The 15,679-nt window shown below is 40.8% G+C and overlaps 1 protein-coding gene across 1 annotated transcript in view; it reads left to right on the forward strand.

Moving 5' to 3' along the window:
• The window catches only part of PHEX (phosphate regulating endopeptidase X-linked), a 112,969-nt gene that overhangs the window by 71,726 nt on the left and 25,564 nt on the right, over positions 1–15,679 (forward strand). The window contains exons 13-15 of the mRNA XM_050909927.1: positions 4,428–4,505; positions 6,141–6,244; positions 15,378–15,436. Of these exons, the coding sequence (XP_050765884.1) occupies positions 4,428–4,505; positions 6,141–6,244; positions 15,378–15,436 (241 nt within the window). The remainder of the gene's footprint in view (positions 1–4,427; positions 4,506–6,140; positions 6,245–15,377; positions 15,437–15,679) is intronic.

Below are 15,679 nucleotides of genomic sequence, written 5' to 3' on the forward strand. Positions count from 1 at the left end.
TACATTTGTCACATTTCATTTGCTTTCCCTGTATGTGTGTGCATGCCTCCTGGAAGGCTGGTCTCTTAAACATACTTTTAATCTTATCAAGGGGAAAATACTGACTTCATTAGCAAAGAGCAAGCCAGTCGTAGAAGAGTTTTCCACTTTCTTGTGCTGTATGAATAAGGAGTCTTCAAACTGCTGTTAAATATTACTCAAATGAACGGAAAAGATAGCCACGGAAGCAAGAGACTTCCAACATGCAAATTTAGAAATCTGCTTTCTAACTTGTCTGTTGTGTAAATACATTGGGCTGTGTACTGGGCTCAGCTGAATGGGCTTGGACCTGATGCAAAGCCCCTGGGAGGAATCCCAGTTGGAGGGATTCCCAAGGACTTCAGAGGGCTTCCTATGTCCTCTCATGGATTTGGCTTTGGCTGTAGGAAACAGTCCCCTCCACCAGGAGTCACATGTCCTTCACTGTCGGCATCAGGGAACTTACTGGTGTGCCACAGCCTTCTGGCCTGCCACCCATGCTGCCTGCCCTAAGTGCCTGCATGGGCTCTATGGGCCTGGACCTCATCCCAGGCTGGAGTCAGGATGTTGGGGGCAGCCCTTCGAAAAGAGAGATGCTCTTGGTCCTTCAGATCAAGCACGCTTATTCCTCTCTTCCTCCCACACCAGTATGTGCTACACAGTGGAGATGAGATGGCCCTGGGCCACTAGCTCAGTGGGATCTCAGGGGAGCGTGGCACACCTCTAAATTTTTGGCTGGATCGTAGATACCATTAGGACCAATTTGAGACACATTGCTTTTCTGGGAGAACCTGTGTACTGAGCCATGGATTGCATGAGACAACCTTGTACCAGTTTGCTCTCCGTCAGCTCTTGCTCTAGATGTTCTCAAAAAGGCTCCTAAAGGATGTTGTTAATTTGTGATTTTAGATGGTCTAGAAGCTTTGTAATGGTGTTTAAACATGTACTTACATTTTCTAATAGCAAATTAACTTGGTGGTGTAGTAACAATGTGTGTACTTTTCTGAGTTTTTGTTATCCTACGTGACTGGTGGAACACTTAAGAAGGCATCAGAATTACAGTGCTAGTAAGGTCTACCTTAGATTATAGTCATTACAGAGTATATAGTTGTCTGTCTTATTTGCTCAGACTTCTAAACCACGTATATTATGGTAAGAACTTTTAAGTAACAAATGCAATAAAATAACATTTTCCCCTTATATCTATCTATCTATCTCACAAAATACAGACAGCTTTAGCCGTTGATAAAACATCAAAGTACTAGGAACAGCATTACCTTTTGAGTTTACTTTCAAAAATCTCTTTGAGACAAACTCTGTTATTTACTAGGGTTTTATGTAGCGTTTATAAAAAAATATATCAATAGTGTCCAACCATTTTTAACTCGTGCTTGGAAACCTTAATCTCACAACACCAATTGTGAAAGTCACAAAGCAAGAGTATGTGTGACCTGACAAGTGAGCCCAGCTCTCCTGAGGCAGTCTGGTCGGGAGAACTCTTCCCATCTTCCTTTCCTAATGCAGCAGGGCCATGACAAGAGTAAAAGGTTTAAGTGTCACTAAAATAAAAAATTAATGTTAAATATTAATTATATGGTTATTTATGATATTATGTGATTATATATGATATTTAGGTCAACCTACGTCAGACCTGCTATTAAGGAGCCTGGAGGAATCATCCTCACCCTTCGAGATGTTTGATTAAGGAGTGGGGTCTAAAAGGGCCAAAACCTGGCAGTTCCAAGCTGCTGCTTTCAGTGGGCTGCTGTGGAAGAAGAGACTGAGATGGATGTGGCAGATATTCCACAAAGAGCCCAAAATGTCGCTGTGGTGAAGTGGAGATGGACATATTGTGGTCACAACCAGACAACTAGCACCATGGGTTTGAGGGCAGGGCCCATCTCTGCTTCTTTCAGCAAAGAAGCGCTGCCAGGTCTAGGCTGGATTCATAGTCCTCTGCATTTACAGACAGTGAGGTGTGAATTTATTTGCTGTTATTTGGAAGACAGTCTAGAAATTAAGAGTGTTTTTAAAGGATGTAATATAGCTCAAAACCAAAAATGTTCTTTTATGGACCAAAACAAGTTCAACAATTTTTGATCAACATTGTACTGCCTAAATCGTTAGTGAAATGACATTGTACTGACACAGTTAATCCTTACTTTTTCTTTAAAAGTCACTGTTGATTTTTTGCAAGTGGCACTATAAATTGTTTTTAAAGGGTTTACTCTTCATCATATAAGTTAGTTTTTAAGTTAAATCTGTTTCATCAACATGCTAAGGGGCTCAATTAAGTAGATTCAACACAGAGGCTACTGTAAGTGATTCAGGTGGGTACTCTGGAACACATGCAGAACATTCGAGATTCACCAAACTTGTTGAAGCAGCTGACTTAGTAGAAACTAAAACTGATCAGTTTTACTCTCTGCTTTCTTGAGACTAGTTTCAACTAGGATTAAAACACTGGAAATGGAAAAGGAAATTTTCCAGTTCCTTGCAAAGTTCAGTCAGCTGGACTGACAACGCCACCAGGAAAAAAAATAGACACTCTTGATTATACACAAACTTGCAGATGAATTGTGCTCCCCCTCTGCCGCTTTTTATCCCCCCCAGGCATTTAAAATATCTTGAAAGGCTGCTCTACCTTCTGGAAAACTGAGAAAACATTCTGTTGAGAGTTAATTTGGCTCATTTCATATTTCCTGTTCAGCATTTGTTTTCCATTGATTTTTTTATCACTAGGGATATTTGCATGACAATGGGATCTTTCTTGCTTAAGAGATCATCTGCTCCTGCTGCTAATTTCCTACCTGAAGTTGTAATCTTCTGTTTGTGACATCTTAATTATCTCAACCACAATTAATTGTGATGTCACAAATGGAGGATTATGACTTTGAGTTGGAAATGAGATTGAGAAATTGGAGGAGTTTGAAGAAGCAAAGAGGCCTTTCTTCTTGAAAAATAAAGAAGGAGACAAAATAATTTTGGTTAAACAGAGGCAGTCCTCCATCAGCTTCCTTCTTACAGTCGTGGAACAGACATTTCTTATTCTTGCTGTCATAGGAGGCCCTGTTGTATTGAGACACCGTGGAGGGAGAGAAGGGGGCAAAGACTTCATTGTGGAGGAAGGGGAATCTTCCCTTGAACAGTCACCCCCTGCAGCAAGAGGGAAATAGAAGTCAGTGGACTCCAGAGAGGTCCAGGCTCTACTCACAGAGAGCAGAATGCAGGGTTGGTATGGCTGCAGCTGGTTTAAAGGCCAATCCACTTATTGCACTTCATATCTTGCAATATTCATTTGAGTTTAGACATCTGAGTTTGAAGAACAAATTTCCAGAAGAGCATTTTTTGAGGAGTGGGGGGAATTCCAAAGACTTAAGGAGAAATTACTTTCAGCATTCTGAAAACATACAAAGTGAAAGCTTTGTGCTACCCTAGTCCACCATGGCTTTAATTTATTCTACGGACTTGTCATATTTCACTTTTTGGTATGTCACCTTATCCTTTTGTATCCTTCTGCTTTTCTTCTGGAAACGTGCTGTTTCCACAGAGATTCTGGGTGGCTGGGTGGCCTGCTGGTGTTTTTGTGAGGACATTACTAAGGCTGTTTATATACTTAGGCCATGATTTACAAAGTGGGAATACTCATCTACAGCTACTATCACTTCACACCAGAGTGTTTACAGATTGTGCATAAACAGTGGGAACAAGTCCTGACTGAAAGAGGAAAAAAACCAAAGTTAATGAAAAGTGAAGTGTCTAATTTTAACACCTTTACTGACATTAGGGAAAGGGCAAAGACTGCAAAGTAGAGGGATGAAAGTGGAGAACGAAACAAAGATTAGCCCTGTCATTTTAGGAAAGTAGTGTTCTTCAGAAAAGTGTGCACTCCTCCTCAGGTGTAAATGGAAGTGACCCTCCATGGAAATATGCCAGTCTGCACTTGCTGGGACCCAGGTTCATCCATATCTGTGTACCAAATCTGTTTTAACAGTTGGATGTGTACCAGCTACTGCACCATAGCGAAACGGGCCATTTCCTGTCATCTTTTGGAAAACATTGTAAAAACAGGCATTTGACCATCTGATTAACACAAAAACCAGTAGGGAAAATCAGCTGTTAAGATTTTGCACTCAAACACATTGCTGTAAGTCTGCAAAAGCTCTGCAGGCAACAATAGACCCACTGTGATAATCTGACAACAGAACCTGGACCCTCCACGTTGTGGTGCAAAGCTCATTTGCGGCACCAAGTTTACCTTGTAGGCAAGATGGTTTGAAGTTAAATTAGGATGCCTTCAGGAAAGCATAATAATACAAAGTGGAAATAGAACGGGGAAAAAAAAAGCCATATGCTGAGAAATGGTTTTATCTGCCAACACTTTTTTTTTCTTTTTTTCTTTTTCAAAGGCAAAAGCAGTTATGGCAAAAGTGGGTTACCCTCAGTTTATAATGAATGACACATATATTAATGAAGACATCAAAACAGTAAGTGTCAGACTTGCAGCTTTCTTCTTTTGCATATTGCAGCCATTCTTTGCTCTGTTTCGCTGCTGTCTAAAATCAAAGCTCCTCTTTTGTTTGGCACGCATCTGGAGTTCTGCTTGCCTGGTTATTTTTAGACATTGAATTAAGTATGCTAGCTCTCATGTCTAAATTGTCAATGCTGGTGTGTCTAAGTGAGATGACCATGGGGTCTGCTGGAAGTAAAATGTGCCTGGGCGCAAAGAACCTTCCTGCTATTAAGCATTTTAAAGGTTAAACATACACTGTCATTGCATTTAGTTATAAAAATGAAACAAAACAAAAGCATTTCTCCTCAAAGTAATGGTCTTCAAAAATACTAATGCATTTTTCCTCAGAATATCACAATTTATGATGCCCTGTATAGGCTCTCCTCATCTCTCCAGGTTATGAATTTTATTTATGATTGTTGCTTATAATCATGCCTAGAGGTCCTAACCAATGTATAGGCCTACTGTGCTGGCTGCTGGACAGGGATACTGTGGGGGGACTCCTTCCTAACCCAGTATCTGTTCAGCCTAACTAAGGCAGGAAGGCAGATGATGAAGAATAATATATTTTACCATTTTCCAAAGACGTAACTGTGGCATGCATGTGATGAATTGTATTACTGAAAGTCACAGGCAAAGTGGAATCACAAATTCAATCCTGAACCAGTAAAATACAAGAGTGATAGTCATCTTTGCCAGAGAACATGAACAAACACTAAACAGAGGCATAATTTATTGAGAAAAATTCGAAGAACCAACTCTACCAGCCTAGTCCTTCTTCCTGGAAAGAGTAGGGCGAGATGGTGCTGTGAAGGCAGCGTAAAGAGATGGAGGATGCAACTAACTTTATTGCTCAGCTTATGGAATCATTTGCCCAGATAAGTGGTAATGTCTAGCAAAAAACACTTGTTAATCATGGTTGCAAAACCATAGTTTACATCTGAAGCGCAACTTCCTCACAAGTCCTAGGATTGCTTGAAACTGGTGACAGGGATAACATCTGGATTTATAAACTATTAACATCCCTTTTTCTTGCATGTTTAGTTGTGTGTGTGTGTGTGTGAGTTGCTATTAGATTTGGAGGCTTATGGAAGCATGGAGCCCTACGTCTGTAAACATTTAATGTGAGAAACAGTAAGAAAGCAGTGGCAGAACCCTCAGAGGGCACAGAGTATGAAGTGTTTGTAATAAAATGCAAAACAAACTGAAAAAGTGGGCTTTGTTACATTTTTGAAAGTGGTTTTAAAATGCACTTTTAAAAATAGAAGTAGACCTATTTCCTTCTGGAAAAGATGCTGTCTTAATAATAGCCATAGAAACGTGCAGTCTGCAATTCATTGTTGGGTACTTTCGACTTCCTCAGCTCCTGTCTGCATAGGGGAGAGCTTTTCCAATGTTCCAGTCCCTTGTGTAGATCTGTTCAGCCACTGGTTTTTAGCTAAGCTCACAAAATATTTATTCTTCCTACCAATATTGAAAATTTTGATTGCTTTGATAATGGCTAAAGAATTAGGTGATTATCTTGTTTAAAATAAAAGTTCTGATTGTTTTATGTCAGCTTTTGTTTCCTTGGACATGCTTTAAAAATGTCTGTGCTTTATCTATACAGCTGAAGTTTACAGAAAGTGACTATTTTGGCAATGTGTTGCAAACTCGCAAATATGCAGCCCAATCTGATTTCTACTGGCTTAGAAAAGAAGTTCCAAAAACAGAGTGAGTAGACAAAAGGCAAATTTACATAATCTTCTAACAATATTTTAATTTATATTATTTAATTTATGCAATTTATATTTTAATAAAATTATATACACAGCAACATATTATGATACAAAAAGCCTATGGGCAACCCCCCCAGTTATTCAGAAACTCCTGTGGATATATTTTTTGGTAAGTTCTAGGTACCCCTGTTCTGATGCACAGTAGTCATATGCTTGCAGCTTAAACTTAATTTAATGAAAGAAGAGGTAATTGAATCTCAATTAAAAATGGATTATGTCTCTTGGTCACAGTTAGAATTTGGAATGATACAGCAGGGATTTATGAAATACATTTTCTAAGAATGGAACCATTAGTAAGAGATAATGTTATTATTAGTTATAGCAATCAGCGTTGTTAGTTACCTGCTGTTGATAGCAATGATATGAAATAAAACATAATTTAATTTAAATATGTTATTTTTATTTATTTGTAAACATGAGAGTGCAGATTGTGTCACATATACTGTCATAAAATACATGAAAGAATCAGTCTCTTTTCTTACTGTTGGGTAATCAAATCCTTAAAATGCAAATTAAAATCTAAACAGAACTTAATCAGTCTAATCATGCTACTTAAAAATGACTCCTTCTACACAGAGACTTTGAAATCCGTGCTGCTGCTTAGCTCCTGTGGCGTTATTTCCTTAGGGCTCCAGAAATTCCTACTCAAACTGAACCATATCTTGTTTTAGGGGTGGCTCTGTGTTGTCCGTGAGACAGGTAGAGGATGTCAGCAGGACAGGCACAGGCTATTCCTGGTTAGAGTGTTGTAATTTGGCCCCATATTTTTGAGGGGTTGTTTATAGCTCAATTTTAATTGTGAATTTTACCTTCTCGTCACATCTTTCTCTGACATTGCAATGGTTAATCCCAGGGGATGATTTTATGGGCTTTCCTGCAGCCCTGGATGCCAGGGCTAGATCATGACAGTATATTCTTTTCAGACCAACAGTTTCCACAAAGGCAGTGAAGTAACACTTTCCTCTCTATAGCAATGGCGATCAGCAACCTCCTCCTCATGAACAGCATTGAGGCAGCACTAACGCAGACCATGTAGATTCTTGGCATAGTGGGAAATGTCCCCTGTACAGAAATTAATTGGCAGGTAATCCCTGACTGTACACCTCAAGGGCTGTAATCTGAGAACTGTCGCATGGGTATGCTTAAAAAAATGAAGGTTTTACCCGATTGCCCACTACAAGATTGAACACTTTCTCATGCTTGCCTTTACCATCTTATTTCAAGGACTACTTAACAGCAGCCCCCTCATCACCTTTGTCTTGCTTTTCTTGTCATCCCACGGGGCACATTCTGGCCTGAGGGATCCCAGTTTGATTTTTGGTCTCTTTCCTTTGTCAGCACAGCTCTATACTCTGCCTTCTGCAGGGCTGGAGGTAATCCCCACCTGAGCCCTCAGTTGTAATTATTCCTGCTGGGAGATTATTCTGCCTTTGCACCTGCTCGGTGATAGAACAGGGCTCTGAAAGTGGTGTCACACTGTCTGCTTTTGCTGTGTCTGCTGAGGGGTACCAAGGCACAGAGAGTCATTGCCATCTCCAGTAATTTTTTTTTAAATTTATTATAATAATCCAGTAACTCCCACCCACCAGTCTGAGGGATGTCAAATCTGGCCTTAAAAATACCAGCACTTGCCACATTTTAACTATTGGACTCTACTGCTTTCTGACACTTTTACTTCTCTTTTTTCTTTCTTTCTTTTCTTCTTCTGTTTTTTTAAGCTTTTATATTTCATAGAACTCCACAGATCTTTGGTCTACACTGAAGCTTGGTGCTATGTTAATAGAGAATTACCCTTGGAGTTTTGTTTGTTTGCTTCATTTCTTCTTTTCCCTAGTTCAGCAGCTTTTGGCATAACATTTATATTTAGAGATAGATATTATAAGATGGTCCAAGTCATAGACCGAAAAAGATAAATAAGAAAATGAGTGTTTAAAGAACTAAGTTACCAGCTAGTAAAGTAATATTACCCCCAAAATGTAAAACACTGTATTCATTTAGCAGACAGTCCGGATTTCTCAGCAATATTATTTCAAACTGGACTCACTTTCCTCAGCATAGTCAACTAAATGGAAAATCAAAATGATGGTTCACTCAAAGCACCAGGGAAACACCATCAGGGGACAGACAGAGGAGCTGGGAGATACAAGACAAAGCAGTTTGATAAAGCAAGGGGGAATGTGGATATCAAAGCGGAAATAAGTTATTCTGGAAATTCAACAGTTTTGTAATCTAAAAAAAGGGAAAAAAATCCCCCAAAGCTGGAGTAATTATCAAAATTCTTTGTCCTCTGTTCTGCTCCCTCCCTCCCTAGCCATTGTCTGCCTTACAGGAAAAAGGAGCATGGAGGAAGTCAGACGAGGCATTGCTCAGGGCATGGATGGGGGGATGTACCCGGCCCAACTGGTACCAAGAAGCTGTGACAAGGCATTGGGGTGCCAGAGCCATCTGGTCTGCCGGTCCCGGCGGCCAGGCTCCCCCATGGGCACTGCAGCTGCAGGACATGCAACTTGCTGTCCTCAACACCCACTTTGGATGCCAGCTGTGATCCTAACAGCTGGCTGCGGAGACGGCTGTCATCTTCACAACTGGCTCTATCAAACAACAGGAAAAGAGCTCAGGTATCAGGAGAGAGACATACAAAAGGGATTTGTGGCAGGAGCTGAGGAATACGATGCACGAAACAGCACAGGTTGGATTGAGAGGGCTGAATGGAGGAGGCGAGGCTGGAAGGGGGGGAGTGTGGGAGGAAGGGACGAGGCGTGAATTATAATAACCCAGGTGAGACACAACTAGAGCAGAGGAAGGTGAAAGGCAGTGCGTGGGGAAGTGATGCCCATGTGAAAGGGAGAGATAAAGGAGAATTGGGGTTTTAGTGGCATTTGCTTATCCATCCATGGAGCCATATACATTCATACATACAAATATACATACACATGTGTACGTATATATAAATACACACTCGCACTTTTTTAACAGTGATTGAATCTATCCTTCTTAACACTGATATCATACTTGCAAATAGCAAGGCGTCAGAGGACTTCTTGGGCATACCACTTCATTATTATTAATCTTTATCCTTTGAAGTCAGGACATCTCCTCTAAGATTTTTAGACCTGGCCAAATCTTTCTTCACTTTTCACTCAACTTCCAGTGCTGGAGATGTAGGCATCTAGTATCCCTATAAGAGGACACAGAGAAAGTGTGCTATGAGAAGATTCCTGGGTCTCCTCCGGGACCTATTGCAGTTTCTAGACCACATACTATTGTCTGTAAAGCCTAGCTCTTGGTTTGCTGCAGGGGAGGGCAGCTCTGAGAGGTGCTGGGTTGGATGCCGTTAAGGACAGTGTAAAAAATCCACCTGCAAAAAGAGAAAAGCAGCCATCAAAGACATTGGGCAGGCTGTTGTCGGTTGGAGAGACGCTGCTGGAGAGCTCAGAAATCCTATGGGTGCACCTGCCCTGGAGAGGAGAGGCTGGTAAGGAGCCTCCTGAAGCCTTTTCCTGGACTTTGAACCTCATTTTAAACAGTGGTGTGGCACTGGTGCCTGGGCCCAGCCTTACCATCCCAGTTTCTTGCCCAGCCCCAGGGAAGACAGATGGCAGCCTGGCCTGGGAGGCTAATCCTCTGTTTCTACACGGGAAAATGTATAAAGCAGACTAACAATGAGAAGAGGAAATACACTTTTGAAAGTCACCTTGAAGATTGCCTCCCCTTTAGAAGTTTTTCTTTATAGTCCTTTCTGGGGAAGAGATTTTCCAGATTCCAGCTTCATTACCAACTTTGTACAGCCTTTCACTTCTAACCAGTTTAAGTACGTTACACATTCACAAGTTCATTTTCTTTACCTATATGATTTTTTTTTTTTTTTTAAATTCTTACTTGGGATGTTGAACACCAAATTCTGCTCCACCTGAGTGATTTCTTCTAACTCAAAAACTTGAGAGAACAAATTGCAAATTCAGTTTGTTCCTTACAGAGAATTAAATAAATTAATAAGCTTTTCCCTGTATTGTAAATGTTCCCAGTCACCCCTCTTCCTGACTGGCAATGTGGCACACTATCCTCTTAACTCAGAAAGGAAGATATCGCGGAGAAAATTGTAGCCTAAAGAAACACAAACCTAAGAGAGTATCTGCCCCACTTGCTATCTCAGTGCAGTTTCAGATTTTATTTCTACAAGAGAAATCTCAAACTTACAAGTGTCAAGTCTGCAGCATTAGGTTTTGACTGCTGCAGCAGTTGATAGGTAATGTTACAGGACATCATTCAAAGCTTTTTCATGTGCTAATAGCAAATGGAAACAGTGTAAACAATTCTAGATTTTTTTTATTTAGTTTGTAATTAATAAGAGCTTAGAGTTTGTTATGCCCGTCTTTTTTTTCTATCTTTTTGCTAATAGATCAAATGCACTGAAATTGTAACCAGACCTAGAGCAAATGCCTAGGCAACCTCACTTCAAACATGAATGAGAGCGCTATTTCTAAATTTGCTTCACCTTAAAATTTATCAGCGGCAGCTATTTATTACAGACCTTTGTATAGTAATTTGATGTGTTGTTAGTTAAGGTCTGTCACTGAAGGTTCAGTCATTCCAAGGAGCTCACTGAGAGAGGATGACAGATGAGAGCTGAAGTTGTTCTGCTAGTCTGAATGGAAGCAGTCTCAGTTATTTTTGCTCTTTTGTAGAAAATGCTTCCTAAATCTTTTTGAGAGTGGCTCAGAATGGTACAACAAAATGCTGGAGTGTAAATATGCTCCTTGCTGAGTGTCTAAACATCAAATATGAAATTCAGCAGTATACTCTGCTTGTCATTAGAGAACTCTTTTTCTTCCTGACTCCTCGATACGGCTGCTAAGTCTCCTCTTCCTAGCTGCTTAAAAACATAATAAACTTCACATGGGGTCATTCTTGAGGCCTCGTTATGAAAAAGCAACTTGGAAAGAACTTAGTTTTTTACAGTGAGAAAATCAAGGCTGCTATCGCTCTTTGGCTCATACTAAGCTCAGGAACCAGGATGGGCTCTGTTATTGTGGTGGTAGAGAGTGAAGAAAGAAGCAGTCCCAGGATGGGGATGTTGTAATGAATCTTAGCAGCTAGTCTATGAGCTACGAGTCTATGAGTTCATAGGTATGAAAGCATGGCCAGCAGTGGTGTGATGTCCTCCCTCAGTAGCTGTGGACCACATGGCAACAGAATTTGCAGTTGCTCTCGGGCAGAGTGAGGTGCTCCTCTGGTGACAACTACGTGCATCACTGGTTAGCTCCTCACCCAATAAAAACGGGTGCAAACTTGTACTATTAGAGAGGTGTTGCTTGTCAGTGAAGAGCTCTTTAACCACTGCTTGTGGTGGTTCCTATCCTGAACTAGCTGCGGTGAGCCTCTGGGGCTGCAGCAGCAAAGAGGATGGGGAGAAGAGCAAAGCACATTAGTCTTTTTTGAAGTATCTGTTATCTTTCTCAGGCCCTTGATCGTGTGACTGGAAATGAGAGGCCCTGTAAGACACTCGCTCTAAGAAGGATTTGCAAAAAGGGAGGATTTGTTGTCCCAGAAGCCTTTTTCATGGTTAAAACTTGCTGTTTGAGAGATCAGAAAGGCTGTTGTAAGTAGAACAAACCAACAGAGTGAGGTGGAAGTCACAACGCTGTGTGTCTTTGTTCAAACCTACAGTAAAATAAAAATTAAAGTGTTGAGTGTTTCAGATGGGTCCCTTTCAGAAGGGTTCTCTCCTTGTTAAAAAAAGACAGAGTCCTCCAGAGCTACTGCTAAGCCTGGAGAGCAGGTCCCACCGGAGAAGTGGCTGGCTTGCCTCCTTCAAAACAGTTCAGCTGATTGGTGCTGTGAACAAACATGAAATTGAAATGTAGTTCATTAAGCGCCCTAATTTTTTCTTTATCCCCTCACCATAAGCATTCTTTCTTCAATTTTCCATTATCTCACTACATTACCTCTAACAGTTAATCTCTTTGTTACAGAGGAAACAGAAATCACACCAGAAAACAATCTCCCCCTGCTCCTCCCCTTCAGAATCTCCTAATAAGCAAAACAGGGAGAGTTATCCGTGCCAATTAGAGCCTATAATGTGATGGATGGTTAAGATATTTACATGACATCACCCTTTGCTTTCATTGGTTAGTTTTTCTAGTTGCTGCATCGTAAAATAAGCTGCTCAGCTTTGAAGATGAAAGAAGCAGATAAATTTATTGATAAAAGACAGAATGCTGCCATTCTAAAACTCTCCCCTTTGTTGCATGGTTTACGTGAGGACATCAGTTGCTAGAAAAACAGTCAGGATCTGCAGATAACTCATTCATTTGATGGTGCTATTTTAAAGCACAGACTGTGTATGTGAATGTTACTGACATCACACCTTTTCTGTTCTGATAGATCTTCCTTTGTCTTACTCTTTGTTTTGCAGCTCCCATCTCTTATCTTTGAAAGAAATTTTCCAAAGTAAATACATTGCATTCATTTGGCTTTACAAAACTTCCAAGTAATGCATTGCTAAAGACATCAGGATGTTCCTGTTTGGACATTTACTAGAGTTGCTCCTAATTTATTATGAATTAACCACTAATTCTCATCATCTTTATTACTTTTCTTTTATATCAGTTCTTCCTTATAAAATCATAAAGTGAAATCTTGGACTCACTGAACTCGGAGTTTCATCTGAGGGGATTTGGATCTTGCTGAAGCCAGTTGAGATTTTTTCACTCATATGGGTGAAACCACTGTCAATATAGATGAGCTTAGGCTAAGGAGATTCATAAATCCTATTTGCTATTCAAATCTAGGTTTCCCTCCAGTATGTATGAGAAATCTAACTATGAAAAGAAATGCTAATATTCCTTTTAAAATTTCTTTTGCCTTGCAAGAAGTCCATTTGTTTATGAGCACACTGATGGCCATGTTCAGTGTGTTGGGTACAGAATGTGAAGCTGTTTATTTTGAATTTAGGTTCCCAGAAAGCACCTGCCCATGTTGCTGGCATCATCCTAATTGTTTGTCGTGGATGAGTGATTTAGGAACCTTAAAGAATTTGTAAAAGTGCAACTTAACAGAATTCGATGGCAAGGTTCACTCTATTACTTACTACATGGGAGAAACGTACAAAGGAAAATTGAGTTACAATCGATTTAGAATGATTTGCACAGAGATTGGAGATGCAAAAAGGTAAGGGAGACCCTCCTGTTGAGTCACAAGGTTCAAATGGACCCCCTTGCTTTCTAAACTCCTAATGGAGCCTAGGTGCAGCTAGGTCCAAACTTAGTCTCAGACCTGGTCAACAGCTTGTATCTAAGAGATTCAAAGGGTAAGTAAAACGCCCCGTTGAGTCACGAGGTTCAGAATGGACGCCCTTGCTTTCTAAACTCCTTCTCAGAGAGAAGTCTAGGTGCGGCTGGATCCAATCTTAGTCCCAGACTTGTTTAACGGTTTATGGCTAAGGGAATTATATGTGCACAATCAATCTTTTATATCAGTTAGTTAGGATTTCAAAGTTTAGCATGCTACTAATCACTTACCGATCCATCCAGGCATCCAGTGTTAGTTTACTCCAAAGTTCGAGCCCTTGATTTCTCAAAACAGACTCTCAGGCATTGAGTCTTATAAAAATAAATAATTTAATAGAGTGGTACAGCAGCAGGATCAGCTCCAGCTGGGTGCCGCTGGAGGGGGAAGGGGGAGGAGAAGGAGAGGAAGAAGAGGAAAAGGGGCCTGAACAAACAAATCCCTGGGTAATTATACCCTTACAGACTACTCACTCACCCCTCACGCATTCTTCACGCTCTCTTCGCATGTCTTGCATGTGCCCTTTGGTCCAATAGTGATTCTGGCCTGACACCTTCCGACTCCTTATTGGATTCCTTCACTGTCTCCAGACAGGCCGTTCGTTATCTTGTTGAGTTGCAGGTGCTGTTGATGGTAGTAGCCTTGATGCCTCCTTATTTTCTGATTTACGCTGGCTCTGGAGGCCCCTGTTTTGACTAAGTAGGTATATGTTCAGTAAATCTAAGTGAAAGTTTACAGCTTGCGGCCTGAGGCTTCAGCAAATCTAGCTACTCATGCTAAGTAAGTAAAGCTAAGCAAACAGCATACTAAGTCACACAACATTACAACTTCAAGTGATTCATTCTATTTACAACTTACTTATGTAAGCTAAACGACTAATGTCTCTTAACATTGAGAGGTGTCCCTGCTCAAGGGGAGAGTTGGCTGGCGTGCAGTCCAGTTGCCATCCAGGGAGAACTCAAACTGGGCTCATCCCACAATCTGCCATTGGTAAAAGATCTCGTTGCTGGAGATCACTGCCATGCAGCCATGCTGCCTAGCAGGGAGAGCTCAAAGAAGGCTCACTTAGGCTCTCATATTTATGGGATAAAGTGGTTGGCTCGTAGTCAAATTGCATGCAATGGGAGAGGTATGCATGAGGCTCCTTGTACCCACAACTTTTACTGTGTCGCTCTGCTCCTTTGTGGGTTTCCTAGAGGAGTTCTTGGCCCGACTACGGCTCAGGCCTTTACCTCCTTTGCAGCCTGTACCAAACTGCTGCTGGTTTGGTTAAGAGGGGGGTTGAGTGCATCCGTCACATTGTTCAAGTAGTCATTCAGCAAAGCGTCTGAAGCCACTTCACTCGTTTCAAAATGCTCTCCTCTAATTTCAAGAGGGAGTTTCTCCACACGTGGTTGAAAGACACCTAAGATAGTTTTCACAGCTGCTATCAGTGTTGCAGCCTCTGTTGGGTGAACTTCAGTTCGTCAGCTTGGCAGACCTCACAAGCACAACAGTCACATAGAAATAAAACAGATTAGGTAATAGGAAGCTTAACAATCACTCCTGTTGAACATTCATTGACTGTATGCACTTAACATAAAGCCATTAAACAATAAATTTCAATGCTCTAGAAAGTGTAGGTAGTATGTGTGTAAATGGACAAATACTTAAACTTTAATGTATCTTACGTCTTTGACATTTTTGCTTCCTTCCACTGAGATCACTTTTTATCCTTGCTCATTCTATTCATAAAGATGTGTAAGTGTACTGACAGCCAATTTCTTTTGCTCTTACTGCAGGTGGTTTACAAGCCCAACTACTGTAAATGCTTTTTATAGTGCATCTACCAACCAGATCAGTGAGTATCTGACTTCTGAGCCTCCTTATAAAGTGCCTGTTTAGGATATGTATATATCAAGCTTCAGATAATATCTGTACAGTTTGTGTGTTTGTAACTGAAAATCAAAAGCTCAAACCTGGTAATTCAGCTGCAAGACCTCTTAAGTGAGAGGATAGTTCTGGAAAACCAAGAATTACTGTTGCTTAATGAGGTACCCTGTGTCAGCTGAGTTGCAGTGACCACTTGTGTGTATACTCTGTC

Source organism: Gymnogyps californianus, chromosome 1 (genome assembly GCF_018139145.2).
Source record: "Gymnogyps californianus isolate 813 chromosome 1, ASM1813914v2, whole genome shotgun sequence".
Classification (NCBI taxonomy): domain Eukaryota; kingdom Metazoa; phylum Chordata; class Aves; order Accipitriformes; family Cathartidae; genus Gymnogyps; species Gymnogyps californianus.